Source organism: Labeo rohita, chromosome 16, assembly GCF_022985175.1.
Source record: "Labeo rohita strain BAU-BD-2019 chromosome 16, IGBB_LRoh.1.0, whole genome shotgun sequence".
Classification (NCBI taxonomy): domain Eukaryota; kingdom Metazoa; phylum Chordata; class Actinopteri; order Cypriniformes; family Cyprinidae; genus Labeo; species Labeo rohita.
The window spans coordinates 8,629,014-8,646,416 of record NC_066884.1 but is presented as its reverse complement, the minus strand read 5'-3'; the positions used below and the strand labels follow the sequence as shown (position 1 = coordinate 8,646,416).

General features: G+C 32.8%; 2 protein-coding genes across 2 annotated transcripts in view; both read right to left on the bottom strand.

The window, feature by feature from the left end:
- The window catches only part of cpne4a (copine IVa), a 64,568-nt gene extending 58,795 nt beyond the window's left edge, over nt 1-5,773 (bottom strand). The window contains exon 1 of the mRNA XM_051131830.1: nt 5,614-5,773. The gene's annotated coding sequence lies outside the window, so the exon portion shown is untranslated. The remainder of the gene's footprint in view (nt 1-5,613) is intronic.
- Nucleotides 5,774-7,614: 1,841 nt separating this feature from the next.
- Nucleotides 7,615-17,153, bottom strand: cmtm6 (CKLF-like MARVEL transmembrane domain containing 6). Its single transcript, XM_051132091.1, has 5 exons — nt 17,007-17,153; nt 16,588-16,717; nt 11,694-11,870; nt 9,170-9,268; nt 7,615-9,079 (listed from the first exon to the last, which is right to left on the bottom strand). Exons 2-5 carry the CDS (start codon nt 16,708-16,710, stop codon nt 8,921-8,923), a joined length of 558 nt encoding a protein of 185 aa, XP_050988048.1. The 5' UTR covers nt 16,711-16,717; nt 17,007-17,153; the 3' UTR covers nt 7,615-8,920.
- Nucleotides 17,154-17,403: the final 250 nt, after the last annotated feature.

Genomic DNA, 17,403 nt, shown 5'->3' with positions numbered 1-17,403 from the left:
TTAATTTAATGCATCTTTATTCAATAAAAGTACTAATTTCTTTATTTTTTTTTATTTTTTTTTGTCAAAAATACTGATAAAAAATTAATGACCTAAACCCAAAGCAACATTGCTATAGTCACAGAAAAATGTTTTGCCGGAAAATGTATTTACACACGACAATCATATAGGACTTATAATGAAAGTCATTTGCAGTCTTTGTATGGCAGAATTACACAGAAAATAATGTATAAAAATAGAAAACAGATCTAGAAAGTAGCTGCATTAAATATAAAAGTAGCTGCATTAAATATAATAAAAAATTTTAATGCCATTTATAATAAATTGTAAAAAAAAAAAATCACAATTCATGTGTAAATGTAAAGTTCAAAGGAACAGCATTCATTAAAAATGTAAATATCTTACTATTGGTTCTAATGAATTTTATGCATCTTTGCTCAATAAAAGCACTTATTCCTAATATATATATAATGTAAATATATTTACAAATGACAATCATTTTAGGACTTATAAAAGTAAAGTCATTTGCACTCTTTGTATGGCAGAAGTACACAGAAAATAATGTATAAAAATAAATCACAATTCACTGAATTCTATTAATTCAATATCCTATAATCCTTTAAAAAATATGTCTCAATTTTTTGTGGATATCATATTTTTTTAGGATTCTTTCATTAATGTAAAGTTCAAATGAAAAGCATTCATTAGAAATTAAATATTTTTGTAAAAAAGTCAATATCTTACTATTACTTCTAATGAATTTTTTGCATCTTTGGTCAATAAAAGCACTCATTTCTTAAAAACAAATTCTATGTATATATATATATATATATATATATTTTTTTTTTTTTTTTTTTTTTTTTTTAAATACTGATTTAAAAACTACTGACCCAAAGCATTGTTTATCTTAGAAAGACATTTTGATGAAAGATATATTTACAAACAACAATCATTATAGGACTTATAAAAGTAAAGTCATTTGCACTCTTTGTATGGCAGAATTACACAGAAAATAATGTATAAAAATAAAAAAACAGATCTAGAAAGTAGTTGCATTAAATATAATAGTGTAAAAAATATTTAATCCCATTTATAATACATTTTAAAAAAATCACAATTCATTGAATTCTATTAATTCATTATCCTATGATCCTTTGATAATATTTGTCTCAATTTTTTGTGGATACCATACTTTTTTTTTTTATTAGAAATAAAATATTTTTTTGTAAAAAACATAAATTTCTTACTATTACTTCTGGTGAATTTAATGCATCTTTGCTCAATAGACGTACTAATTTCTTTTAAAAAATACATATTTTTTTAAATACTGATTAAAAAACTACTGACACAAAACCAAAGCATTGTTTATCTTAGAAAGACATTTTGATGGAAAATGTATTTACAAACAACAATCACTATAGGACTTATAAAAGCAAAGTCATCTGGATACTTTGTATGAGAGAATTACACAGAAAATAACGTTTAACCCTTTAACTGTCGCTCCCATTTTTGAACATAGACATGAAAATGCTTCAAAACTTACATTTTTATAATTCATGAATGAAAACATTTTGTAAGATGATTCTGATGTACATTTTCCATGGTAATGCAATGTCTGATTTTAAAATGGTTTTTAAAGGATGAATTTTGAGATTATAAGTTTTCAGTGATGTATAATTTCTAATGATTTCTGAAGCGTGATAGGGAAAAAGGCAACAAAAAAGTATTTTTGTGACAAAGGTCAGAAATCTGTTACTTTTCCTACATAATATGTAACACAAAACAGTGGTAAAATATCTATTTAGTATATCTATCTATTTAGATATTTTACTTAGACCTTTCCAACGTCATGATTAGATTAGGATTTATTTGTAATATGGTGAAGTAAACTTAGGCGTCCCGCTGAGGGGTAATAGTGTAAAAAATATTTAATCCCATTTATAATAAATAAAAAAAACACACACACAAAATTCATTGAATTAAATTCAATATCCTATAAACATTTGTAAATGGTTGTCTCTAAAACTGTACCAACATAAAATCTGTCAAAAACAATTTGTGCAAACTACACTTTACGTACAGTATGCATACCTATGAATATTAATGAGACTGTGTCAGCAAGTAATATATCAAATCCAGCAGCACACAACATGACAGCTGACACAGTTTTGAATGTTGTGGTGATATGTTGTGGGTAATAGATACAGAAATAAGCAATTTAGCCTGTTCAAATCATCAGGATCGAAGAGCTTTGTGTGCAATAGTCCACTTAAGATCCCTGTTTAAATGATGTGGGCGCTTTTCCTCCCCACTCAGTTTCTTAGTGCTGTGAGTGATGGGTTTAAAAACAGCATAAAGCGTTCACTTTGAACCCTTCATAATGATCTCACTGTAAAAATCAAAAGCGCTGTTGATAAATGAACCTGTATGTGTGAGGTGAAGCCCACTCTGTTTGTTCCCAGCAGGAACAGGCTCTGGGTACTTAATCATTTCTGCAGCGGCAGAGGCCACGAGTCGTCACCAGAGCCTGGTGGCTTTGATTATTCTTATATTAGAGACACAAAATATGGCTTATTGGAGTTTATAGGATTTTGTCAAAAAGCAATATAAATAATACATGCAAATTGTGAGATGTTTGCCAAATGGTAAAAAACAACCTAATTTATTAGAATTCAAGAGTAAATGGTTCATCTTGATTTAGCAGATTTAAATTGTAAAAATATTCCATTGTTTTACTGTAATAAATGCAGCCTTGATAAACATGACTGTCTTCTAAACTGCAGTGGAGTTTGATTAGGTTTTAAACACACTCTAATGATGACTTATTGTCAACACATTATTATTAAGCATCAAACATTCAGCATCATTTCACTTATGCTAAAAACAAACAGGAGTGCCACGTCAGATGCAACCTGTGAAACCCATTGCCGTGTTACGATTTCCTCTCAACACGATAACCGCATTGCTCTCTCCCATCTCAGCAGGTAATTTCCTCTCCTTGCATCCAGTGTGGCTAATTTGACAAACACCAATAATGGCTCTCAACAGAGAATGAATGATGCAGCCGACTGGATTCTCACCAGAGTCTTGCATCCTGCCATCTCAGCTCATTTAGTCTTATTTTCAATCATTTACAACAAACCAATTATTCATTTGGATGTGATCGTCTCATCAGCCTGCTCGATTACAAGAGGATGGGAACAAGACCGCAGGCAGCTATTGAAAATGAATCAGCTCATTATTCTTTAGGAAGCTGGCTAATTAGTTGGGACATAACACGTTCTGTAAATGGAGAAGCGTTAAATGCTTGTGACACACAAGGCACCCATGAAACATTAAGTATTGACCTAATGAAAAGACAGAATCCTGAACAGGATTCTGAACTAAATTACACTTTCAGGCATGAAATGTGATCTCATATGTGACCCTGGAACACAAAATTAGTCATAAGTCGCATGGATATATTTGTAGCAATAGCCAAAAATACATTGTATGGGTCAAAATTGTTCTTTTATGCCAAAAATCATTAGGATATTACGTAAAGATCATGTTCCATTAAGACATTTTGTAAATTTCCCACTGTAAATATATCAAAACTTCATTTTTGATTAGTAATATGCATTGCTAAGAACTTCATTTGGACAACTTTAAAGGCAATTTTCTCAGTATTTAGATTTTTTTGCACCCTCAAATTCCAGATTTTCCAATAGTTGTATCTCAGCCAAATATTGTCCTATCATAACAAACCATACAAACAAACCATACAAACCAAAGCTTATTTATTCAGCTTATCTCCGTTTGTGGTCCATGGTCACATATGCATGACTTTAAATATATATGAGATAAATGAATGTAAAGATAGCAATGACATTAAATGAAAACTGACACCCAAAGAAACACTTGAGTGTTATATGAGATGCAAACTGCACAACTACTGTACAATCAAGATTTCTAGAAATGTTCTTGCAGAGAATAACCAAGACTCAAATAAACAGACTTTTCACCACCACGTGTGTTTGTCCGTGACAATATACTACAAATGTTACAGTAAAACATGTTACCTAATTAACTGTAAGATACCTTACCATACACTAATATTCAAAAGTTAGGGGTTGGTAAGACTTTTTAATGCTTTTGAAAAAAACAAAAAACAAAAAACATTTATTTGATTAAAAAAATAAATAAAACATTGAACAATAATATTGTGAAATATTATAATAATTCAAAATAACTATTTGTATTTTAATGTATTTTAAAATGTAATTTATGTCTGTAATAGCAAAGCTCTCTTCAATTATCCTTCAGAAATTTAATAATTCTTTGATAAATAGTTCAAAGTATTCATTTGAAATATCTCAAATCTTTGAAATATCAGCCTTAACTGTCACTTTTAATCAAGGTAATGCGTCTTTGCAGCAAAAAAATATATATATATATTTCAAAAGAAAAAAAAATGTTTGAACGCAACGTTTATGTAATATATATGTAATTAAACGTGTATATATGAGGAGTTCATTTGCAAAAAGAGATTTTCAAAAATGATGTTTTTTCATTATGCATTCCAATTAATCTCAATCGAACTGCAGTTGGGTAATTTTGATTAGGTAAAAAATAACTTTAAAAATACATCAAACTAACAATAAAACACAGTAAAAACACGATAACATAATAAAAAACATGAGTTATCTGTTTTTGCAAATAATTTTTAAATGACCTTATGATGACATGTTATTACCAGTACATTTTATATTTGGTACAGTAACATAATTTAAAAACATACAGTCAGCAGAACGGTTGTAATATGGTAACACTGTACTTTTACAGTAAAATCCATCCAAGATGTGCATATCAATGTTTCAATATTTACGTAATACGTAATACTATGATTCTCTCTGGCTTTCACAACTGAGACCCAAAACATCCAAGTATTACAGAAGTAAGTAAATAATTAATGTCTGTCTACAGACATGTTCAAGTAAAATAAACTTAAGCCGGTCTTATGCACATCACTTGCTTTAACTGTTCACCCCCATCTGGACACTGACGGAATCGCCTCTTTGTAAATGACGACTGATGAGTGCCACAAAAACAGTTTGAGAAATTTGTTATCATTTTAAAACGAAAGTCAAAACGTAAGTCAAAGTCTAGCGGACTTTTAAAAGTCTACCCTACTACACACATCATCTGGGAAAAAATGACTTAATTATTGTAATTCAAAAGCACCTATATGACTAATAATTTTTTTCTTCTTGTGTTCTGGTTCTGTGTCCAATTATGCATGCAAAAAATTAAATAATAAAGAGCCTTTAACTAAAAACTGTTCTGTTGTTTATCTTACAGCACGCTATTTTATCCAGGCTTCAAATTAATTGATTAAAAAATTAAATGAAACAAATGACATGCAGGCCTATTACTGTAACGTTAAAGGACAAAGCAACAATACACAACAACTTCGTAACCACACATTAGTGCTACACCTGAAGTGCCTCCAATTAAGTTCTCTACTACTGTAAATTAATACTTGCAAAAATAATCCCCATCCTCTTTTACTTTAAAGTGATTAAAGAGCAAGGCACTACTGCACAGTGAGATTAGAGAGAGCGTTTCACTCACCTTTAACGAACATGAAAAATAATCCCAGGTAAATTGTTGCTTCGCTGCCTGTCATTAAACACAGAGCACTGAGCAAACATACGCTCCACACAAGGAGTCGAGCTCCATCCTCAAGCCGCTGTGCAGATGAGTGAAAGTAAGTACAGCGCGTTCATCTCGCGCGCCGGTCCCTCCCCTTTACGCGCCACGGAAGATTCTTTCAACGTTTACGCGGACTTTGAGGGGAGGTACCACAGGTAAACGGACTCTGTTTTCCTCATTCTCATCAGTTGGAATTAAAACGTGCCGTATATAAACACCAATAATTCTGTATGATAAATTGGGTAAGTTTTAAAATATGCAAATTACGCATCATCACTAAGTATACCAGCTAAAAATGATGTCCAAGCTGGTCCTCGAATGGTTTAGCTGGTTACCCAACCTGATCACCAAATCAGTGTATAAATAAACATGCATCTTATTGAGTCTGCAATAATAAAATATGCTAATCTCAAATGGTTCCTGCAGTCACCTGGCTGATTTTGTAAGGGTTTCTGGGCACTTTTAAGCTGATCAGCAAGCTAATTTAGTCTGGAGAGATTTAGTCCTATCATAAACATTTACTTTGTAAGCAAAATGTCAGTTTAAAAAATGGCTGTAAAATCAAACAAAAAGTCAAAATTGTTATTCAACCAAAACCATCGTTTATGTCTGTCGTACCTGAAGTGAAAAGTATCTTCAAAGGCAAATATTCGGTCATCGGTAGATGGTAACTGTGCATTCAGTGACATCTAGTGTTAGCTTTAGTGAAATAAAGTTTTACAAAATAAATAAATCTTCCGAAAAATGAACATAAAATAAATTACTAATAAACATTGATATACTCGGGCTATATTTAAATTTAACCAAGTCAGAAACAGGTACAAACATGCAAGAGCAGTATAAATGTGACCTGGACCACAAAACCAGTCATAGGGGTATTTTTTTGGAAGTGATATAGGCCTATCTGTAAGTTGAATATATAAGCTTTCAATTGATGTATGGTTTGTTAGGATAGGACAATATTTGGTCGAGATACAACTATTTGAAACTCTGGAATCTGAGGGTGCAAAAATTAAATAAATAAATCAAAATATTGAGAACATCCCCTTTAAAGTTGTCAAAATGAAGTTTTTAGCAATGGATATTACTAATCAAATTAAGTTTTGATATATTTACCTTTGGAAATGTACAAAATTTCTTCATGGGAGACGAGCTTTGCATAATATCCTAATGATTTTTGGCATAAAAGAAAAAACAATCATTTTGACCCATACAATGTATTTTTGGCTATTGCTACAAATATACCAGTGCTACTTAAAACGGTTTTTGGTCCAGGGTCACAAGTACTTCATTTTTAAAGGCAAAATAAATTAATATTTATGAAAATCACTACTCTAATATTTAGGATACATGACAAGTTAACCCAAAAATTAAAATTCTATTATTAATAGAATGTTGTTCCAAAACAATAAGACCTTTGTTCATATTTGGAACACAAATTGAGATATTTTTGATGAAATCCGAGAGCTTTCTGACCCTCTGTAGACAGCAAGGGTACTACCATGGTCAAAACACAAAAACATCGTTAAAATAGTTCATGCGACATAGCTTCATAAAATTATGGTTAAACAACTGATGTCACATTTATTGTTTTAACAATATCCTTACTATGTTTCTGTGCCTTTACCGTGGTAGGACCCTTACTGTCTATACAGGGTTAGAAAGCTTTTGGATTTCATCAAATATATCTTAATTTGTGTTCTGAAAATGAATGAAGGTCTTAAATGGTTTGGAACAACATGAGGGTGAGTAATTAATAACAGAATCTTCATTTTTTTGGTAAACTATCCATTTAAGCCAGGCTGTACATGTGTTTGAACCACTAAATCACATACACAGTGTTGTTGTTCAGCTATAAATCACTGGTTTGCTAAGCCTTAACAAGCATGTTTCCAAACAAGCCACACATAAAAACAGAAGTCTGATAATCAGAGCCCAGGAGCTATTTATTGCTTAACTGGAATGGAAAGATGTTTACAAAAACAGTGTTGTAAAATGTTCCATGTGACTTTTCACAGAAACAATGCTGGTATTCAAACAGACCCACTAGTCTTTGCATTTTAAAAATCATACAACCCTTCGCAATAATTAAATCTAACCAGATGATTGATCTATATTTTAAAAATGATTAATAGTGGCTATTTTCAAAGCATCAACACAATATCAGGATTTTAAAAAAAATTACACAATGCTTAATTAACACAGAAAGCAGCAGTCAGGAGGGTGGAAGCGTAAGGCAGATTAGTGTCTCAAAACTTGCAGTCCGTACATCTCTGCGGGCATTTAATCAAACACATTTAGGCCTAAACGCACATACCTCCAAATAAAGACAAATATCTGTCTGGAAAGGGTGTTAAACTTCAATTAGAATTAACGCTTCACGTTCATAGATTAACACACATCTGGGCTCACACGGAACAAGATAAAGCACAAAAGAAAATATACAACTTTCTAGCTTCACACAATATAAAAATGACATTTCAATAAAAAAAAAAAACAAAAAAATCTATGACTGTACACCCCTGACGTCCCTTGCACAGCAAAACATGATAATCACAGGGCCATAACATCTTCATCCTGCTGTCACCACATTTATTTCAACAGCTCACTAAACATCTTTACAGTAAAAATGATTTAAGGACATTTGTGTTTACAGTGCAAGTGTTAAAAAATTTCATGATTTTTTGAGCCTCTTATCCAATATTATATTCATATTCCTGTGCCGTAAAACAGATAATAATAAATCAATGTTCAAACCCTGATTTTTCTTCAAAATATATTATTTCAGGAATGCATATATAATTATAAAAACAATCAGGAATGAGTACTTCTTTAAGAAATACAGTGCATCTCTTTGTACTTGTTAATTCGTAAGTATAAATTGTCTAAAACTGTGCAGCACATACACTCCAGTAAGGATATGATGACTTAAATTTTCTTAAATCATACAAAACAACACTCAGTACGGCCAAAATATTTTTTGTTTGTTTTATAAAGGATATCTGTGTGAGAAATCGACCCGCACAAATGTTGTTTAGTGAAATTACGACTTAAGAAAAATATAAAAATAATTCAGGCACAATAAAAAACTGGTTCAACGTGCCAGTTAGCAACTGACCGAAATGGAAATATTTTTTTGCTTTGGGTAAAAATATTTCTGATGTACAAAAAAATTATCAAAAGGGAAAAGCTTTCGTATACAACACCAGACTGCTGGTCACATGCTTCAGTTTGATTCAGCTCCATTAGCATTAAGTTTCTCACTCTCTGGTCTGGGTGCTTGGTCTGCTTGTTGGTTGTTTCTCTTTTGGCAAGGAGTACCACGATACTTTATAAACAAACCAAAGTCAGCACAGAAGGCCACCGTGGCTAGGAAGCCAAATGCCTGTAATACAGGAAAGACAGTTAAATGTTTGCCGGTCAGTAGCAGCTATGTTGTCATATCAGATAAAACACAATTTGAGTGCCATCATACCACTGCGCCCTGCTCCAGAGCCGTGTTACCATTGCCTGCCCCAAACACAATGCTGGCAAGGAGGAATAAGATTGCCATGGTTGTTGTGTATCCAAAATCCTATAGAAAAATGAAAAGAATTTTTAGGGGTTGATGAACTGAGAAGCCAAAATTCCATTGATCTTCTGACATATAAGAAGCCGTCGTGCTATAAAAACATCCTTTAAGTTTCAGAACTCAAAACTTAGTCATTAGTCTAAAAACAGCTAATATTGAAGGCAGTCTGCCAAAACAACAGCTTTTGGAATGTTCTACTCTATGATGTAATAAGTAGATAAGCACCGCCTCCACAGAAGATTGACATCACTGCCTGTTTAGCCACGCTCGCCAATTTGCATAAGAAGTGTTTACGAGAAAGGTGAACATGCAGAAACCAAGCGATTACGATAGCACTGAAGACAACGAGGCACTGTTCAGTGCCATGCTGTGGAAAAACAGTCATCGCATTGCCTTTTTTTTGATCCGGGCAGGAAAGAGTGAATAAACTTTATTTTTAATGAAGATCCAGACTGCTTCAGCAAGTAATGGTTTTCATTACATCGTCAATATTGCTTTGTCTGTTAAACAGAATATTTGATGCGTATTAGAGTTATGTGTTTTTGCCCTTAATCAGAGCAGCATCCAACTATGAGGAATGTATGCTGTCAAACATACACAACTGTTAATGATAGCAGTAGGCGTTTACTTCCGAGTCTACAATCTGCCACGACTTATTCAAAAAGTGCGTTCTGATGAGGGGGGGGGTAAAAACAGGACAGAAAAACAGGACAGAAAATAGCTTATCACATCTTAATTATGATTTTTTTTTTATATAAATGTTGTTTTGATAACATTATATGTGGCCCTCAGAGCCCTTTAACTGTAAATGAGATAAAATTGCATCCTCTGGAATAGGTGATTCTGACTGGTAAGGAGCGGCCAATTATTTTCATAAAAAATTATTTTTTGTTACTAACATTTATTTTTGTTTATAGACTTTTACATTGTATGCACAATTATTATTAATATAATATTCTAAAGTTTTTATAATATTTAACATTTGCAGATTGTAATATTGTAAAAATTAAAGGGATAGTTCACTCAAAAATAAAACGTCTGTCATTACACATTTTTTGAAACCATCATTCATTTTCTCAAAACCTTAAACACAAATCCAAATGTTCAAACTAAATCCTCTGGCAAAATCAAACAATCGCTTCAAAACCATTTTACCTGTACTCAAAATCAAACAAAGCTTTCAAGTCATACACACATTAGTCAATACTATACACACTACAGATCATTCATTAGACACTAACTTACAAAAAAAAAAACAACAAAGAAAGGAGAACACAGTGCCCAGTGCATGTAGTTAAAAAATAATAATGTTTACTGTATATAGTAATTGTTTTGCAATTAAAAGAGAGACATAAACATACATACATTCAAAAAAAACATACACACATACTCTATATATATATATATAGATAGATAGATAGATGGATAGATGGATAGATAGTATATGTCCATCAAATACTTTTACTTCAAATTCGTTTCAGCCTCAGCCCAATCAGAAGTACAGAAGTACCAGAAACCTACACAAAGTAGCCAGAAAGAAATGCTAATTTTAAAGAAATACGTCAGATGGATTTAGGGGCTTTTGCATCTGAAATCTTCATACAGACACATATGTGTGTGCATTTTTTCTTTTTTTGGGGTATATTTACCAAACTTAGGTGTGATTTCTTTTGAGTGTATGTTTATGTATCTTTTTTTTTGCAAAATAATTACTATATACTGTACAGTATTTCACATATACACTCTTTTGTACCTCTCAGATTGACAGATGCACCCATGCCTTCTGTGCACTTTGAACTGGCTTATATTTTGTATATTTAAATATTTACAAACAAGTGTGAAGAATTTTGAATTATTGTGTGTAAATGATGACAGCCGTATTGCAGTTGTGCTTAACTTTTGCTTTCTTGTGTTTAGGGGTTTTGCATCACAAGTTCATCACAGAGCAAATTGTGTCTCAGTGAGTGAGAATGTGTTTAGAGTTTTAGAGTAGTGAGTAGTGAGATAGAGTAGTGAAAGTAGTGAGATATGCAAAAGTGTCTAAACTGCCTGAACTTGTTTAAGGTTTTGCAGAAAGACTGATTTATTTGACAAACTGGTTTAGGCTATTGAGAATTTGGTTTAGAGAATGCAAAAAGCATTCTTGTAGCTTCATATCATTACAGTTGAACCACTGATGTCACATGGAGTATTTTAATGATGTCCTTACTACCTTACTGGGCTTTGAACATGTCAGTTGTGTTGCTGTCTATACAGGGTGAGAAAGCTCTCGGATTTCATCAGAAATATTGTAATATGTGTTCTGAAGGTCTTATGAGTTTGAGGGTGAGTAATGACAGAATTTTTATCCTCTGGTAAACTATCCCATTAAAAAAAAATAATAATAATAATGATGATAATAATTTTTGTTGTTTTTTTTTTTACTTACCAGAGTAGGCCAGCTGTTAATTCCAACTCTCCTGTGCAACGTTGTGGCCAGGAGGATGAGGAGCAACAGTGTGAAGAGAAAGGCTGTGCAACTGACAAATTCAAAAAAGTAGAGAGGTCCACATTCCGTACAGTTGGACACGACCTCCTCCATCACAAAAGCCACAAACGAAAGGAGCTGAGGGGACACAAATGAAATCCAAGTGCATCAGTTAACCACCAGGTGGCAGTATCATCTTATTTTTTACTTCAACAACTCTATCCTGTATACAAGACCTCATGAATGATTTTATTATATTCTCCTAAGTGCCGAAATATTGTATTTAACACTTTGTTAGGGCATGTGCATTCTCAGTCACAATTTGAACCAGGTGTGATGTAAAAATCAGGTGTGATGTAAATTCATCAGCATCAGGTAGGGGATTCCCGAATTCCGAAAATAAGCTATTTACCCAGAACATTCACGCTGGGAAAACACATGCACACCCAAGCCAACTTAGTGTTTAATTGTCGGTTCAAAGGAAATGAAAACATCACAAGCATGACTTTCGCAAAAGCGATACTCAACATCATACTGTACTTTATGTTTGAGTCACATGAACATTACTAAAAGGACTTCCAGTCCAAAGGTTAAATGTTACATCAATTCCAGGAGATTTCTTCTACTCCATTTCCCTTTAATGAAGTGAAACTGGAATAAAATGAGACTGCAGCTGATGCTGTCATACTTATAAAGTTACTCAAATATACTACAGGAGAAGTCCCTCAAAATAACTCATGCCATTGTTTGTTGTGGTGACTATTTATTCAACTTCTCTGCTGTTAAACTCTGGGCTTGGTGATGAAATAATCTCTCTTTCACATAGCATTAACTAATATGCTTACAGTTTTAATACAGTTTGAGAATATAAAATATACATTTATAAATCACTATGAAGAGAGTATAGAAAATAATAACAACAAAACACCTTTTAACAATCTTTTAACATACATACAACAAATACTTGGTATTTGGCATTCATCTGGTAAAAGGAGAACAGATTCAGGGATATACAGTAAGTATTAATAAGGAGGAAGAGGAAATCGTAACAGTGCTCTCATTTACACAAAATACAATTTTCATAAGAAACAACGTCAAAATGACAAAGCCAGACTAGCCCACACGTCTGACTCATAACGTCTGTTTTCAGCTTTGACAGCCCTGACTGCTAGGAAGGAACAGGGCAGGTTCAAATGGAATTGTTTTTGTCACTTAACAAGCAGAACCTTATCGCTACCGCATAGAATCCATTAGAAATCCTCCGTCCAAATAAGCCGGATAGAACAGTTAGCTGTTCAACAAAATAAAGACACTGCCTGCTCGCCACCCAAAAAGGAGCTTATTTGACATTCATGAACGAAATTCCCTAAAATGAAACAAAGCATGCTGAAATGGTGAAAACGAAACCATACAGAGCTAATTTCAGTCTGAAACCAAAACACAAAAAGTTTCACGCAAATGCATGCATAAAAATGATTATTAAAGTGCGAAAATTGATCTGAATTGGATTAGACTTTCCACAGTAATATATCCAAAGCATAACATTTCTTGAGTCTTGACACTACAGTACAGTCACTTGACTGCAGTCAGCTGTCTCTGCTCTGCTGAATGCATCGTGGGTAGACTGATTTCCTAAACAAAACCTGAGTTAAAAAAGCTGTCTAAGAAAGTCAAGAAACACTGAAAACAGTTTGTTTAAAAATGCACAGAATATCAAGTGTCACCAATGGGAATGAAAAGTGCTGTGCAACGCAATTAAATCGCTTTCAAAATAAAACTTTTTGTTTACATAATGTATGTGAGTGTGCTGTGTATATTTATTAGGTATATATAAATGTACACACATACAGTATATATTTAGAAAATATTTACAAGTATTTAAATGTATAATTTTTAATTGATACAGTTAATATTATATGTAAATATATTTAGTATATAAACATATATTTTTATTAAATATATCCGTGCATGTGTGTGTATTTATATACACATAATAAATATACACAGCACACACACACATATTATGTAAACAAAAACTTTTATTTTGGATGCGATTAATCAAGATTAATCATTGCACAGAGCTAGAATGAATATCAAATGGTTGACTTTTTTAAAAACTGCAAACTCACACTATTAAATGACTAATACTGTACACTGCACTGGGTTTACACTACCAGTCAAAAGTTTTTGGACAGTAAGATTTTTAATGTTTTTCAAAAAAGTGAAGTCTCTTCTCCTCACCAAGCCTGCATTTATTTGATCCAAAATACAGGACAAACAGTAAAAATGTGTAATAGTTTTTTTTTACAATTTGAAATAAATTTTCAATTTGAATATATTTTAAAATGTAATTTATTCCCGTGAATTCAAAGCTGAATTTTTAGTATCATTATTCCAGTCACATGATCCTTTAGAAATCATTCTAATACTATAACTTACTCCTCAAAAAACATTTATTATTATTATTATAATGATGTTGAAAACAGCTGAGTAGAATTTTTTCAGGTTTCTTTGATCAATAGAAAGTTCAGAAAAACAGCATTTATCTGAGATTTAAATGTCTTTAAATTATTATAAATGTCTTTACCATCACTTTTGACCAGTTTAAAGTATCTTTGATAAATAAAAGTATTAATTTACATAATTTCTTTCCCAAAAAAAAAAAAAAAATTATACTGACTCCAAGCTTTTAAATAGTGTAGTGTATATTGTTACAAAAGCTTTTTATTTCTGTTAAATGCTGATCTTTAGATCTTTCTATTCATCAAAAAAATTCTGGGGAATAAAAAAAGAAAACTGTTTGTTTGAATCAAATAAATGCAGGCTTGGTGAGCAGAAAAGACTTCATTTTAAAAAACATTAAAAATCTTACTGTTCAGAAACTTTTGACTAGTAGTGTATATACACCACAAAATACAAACACTATGGTTTGTGGGCAATGCTTTGATAAAGTGGTTTGGAGGTAGATAAGAAAAGATACTCTTCTCACTGTAGGGCCTCTAATAACCAGCTTCAGCACGGCAACTGATCTAGATGAGATTTCATCTGGGAAGTACCAAGGTGTTCTGGTATTATTATGCCAGTGGCTAAGTGGAAAAGGAAATTAAACTAGGGAATTTCAAGGGCATCCAGAAGACACCTGTTCATGAAAAATTATAATCTCAATCATTAAACAAAGAAAAATATTAAAAACATTTAGACAAACAAAGTACTGTGTACATTTTTTAATTTCATTTACTTGTTTTATTGAACTGTATATGATTAAACAGTAAGTCTCTGTACTGTCATCATAATAACATACTGTTTAATGTCACGAGGAGAATGGACAAAAAAACTCCAGTGGCAATTTCCCTGAATACACTACAGGAGAAACACTTGATATTATCTAATTTCCTGCAAAGCATGAGACCAAGCCATGGACTCCAGGGGCATTTAAAAAGTATAATTGTCTCAATGTTGACCTCTATGTGGCAAATTACTGGCTAAATTTAATGTGTTCTGAAGCATACTTCCCTGTACTTAGAAAAGATTCTTGCTTTTAGCATGCAATTTCAACGTCATTTAAACTTTCTTGACTCGCCACAACATACTGGGAAAGTTAAGAACGAGTGTGTAATTGAATTTAGCATCTGCTCTCTAATTGCATTTACAGTTTAAAGGCAGACAGTCATTTCTTACACCTGATATCACTTAGTTTGTCACATGCAAGCAGACAACGCCCTTTGATCTTCTCAGCTGTGACCTTGCGAATTCAAACACTTAATATAAAGTGACAACCAATTAGGGACACTTTGAGAGTAGATGGCAGAAGCTAAAAATCAAGACGCAAAAATTTCATACTACATTGAAAATCAGGGATTCAAAATCTAATTTAGCCCAGAAAATAAAATATTTGGATTTCATTTTAAAAACAAAGAAACGCTGATTCAGCACCATCTCTAGGTCACTCAGCAAATGAAAGCACATACACATTTGCCATAAATTATAAAAGATTTTGCAAACACTCGTCAAGCCTATGCCAGTATTTGGGATTAAGAATAATATGTCGCAATGCTTATTGTACTGCAGTAAATGAATGACGCTGAACCTCATACAAAACAAACAAAGACCTCACCCTCATATGAGCCTCTTTGCAAAGCATAAGCAATATCTACTAAACAGCCACTCAAATAGTAGATACACCAGCACTTATTCTTAGGGAACCAAGGTGTGTGCATTTTCTGCTTCGTCATAAATTGTACAAGTCAGTTAGACACATATGGAAGACACCAAGGAAATGGAGGGAATTTTTACTTGAACTCAGACGAAGATCAAGACTCTCAGCTACTGTACAAAAAGCCCCATGACCAACAACCAAGCAGCATATGACTGGAATGCTGAAATGGTTAGAAAATAAGCCTGTCATTATTAAATGCAGACAAGTTCCCATCATTCATTCAGCAGAATCCTTCGTTAGCATGTAACAAAAACCACAATATTCTAATGAACACTTCATACAAGTTATACTTTAGCCCCACCTTTTGCAGGTTAATGAACTTCCAGCGTTACTGTTTACTATTATACACTTAAAGGGAAACTTACACTTTTCCAATAGGTATTGCTAACTCTTTAAACTGGACTAGCAACTTAGTCACTCTCCTGACCTCTTATCCAAATCATGTCCCAATGTGTTTTGAAAAGTTTAAAAAAGTTTTTAACATAAGTATAAAGCAAAGTGCGTATATAGCTATTTTAGAAAAGCCTATTTAAGGACGGTATTGACATCTCGTATAAATTACGACCACAGCACATGTAAACATGTGGTCACATTGGTGTCTATTTGTGTTTTCAGACAAACATGAAACATGCTACTCACCACTTCAACCACTTTTATCCCGAATCTAACTTTGTCCAGGTTCTCTGACGGCACGATGAACCATTTTTTGGATTTGGGCTCCTGCACTGTTGTTGTGGCGTTGTAGACCGTTTCTGTGGCCATACTGTAGCTAAATCCGAAAACGAGAAGTATATATTATACAGTTTATCGATAAAACATACGTATGGGTGTTTAAAAACCAGCAAAGATAAACATATGTGATACTGAAAAGAAAACAAAGTAACAACGCGTCGATAGCTGTGCTCACACGGAGGAAAGCGAAAGTAAAGAAAGTCAAAGTCAAGTCTAAGTAAGTTCACAGAAATGATCACAAAACGATTAATATAAACACACTGTAAGACGTAAAGCAAACGATTATGTGTTATAACAACGTTTACAAATATTTAAGCTCAAAATACCTCGGATGGTTGTTTTAATGTGCCCTGTTTATGCAGTTCACGCGTCCTTTGTGTAGCTGTTTGACTTCCGCACTCCCTCCGTTTTCTTTTTTGAGGAAGGACTTCCTACGGAGGTTACAAAACCGAAGTGCGACTCTGCACCACAGAAGGGCGTTATAGGGACTTTTTTCTAGGATTTTTATCTCCCAATGGTTGTAACAGATTTCAGGTCTGTTTTTGTATAAAGATCGCTGTAACCGTCTTGGAAACGTTTTAGCCTTGCGCGCTTAAATGTATTTGCTAGTTTAGCGTGTATTTTACGTAGATTGTAGTGTTTGGTCCTTTCCATCTTAAACTTTGAATCCTCAGACGCCACAACAGTAAATATTTGTCTTATTGTTAATTTCATTCTTTTCTT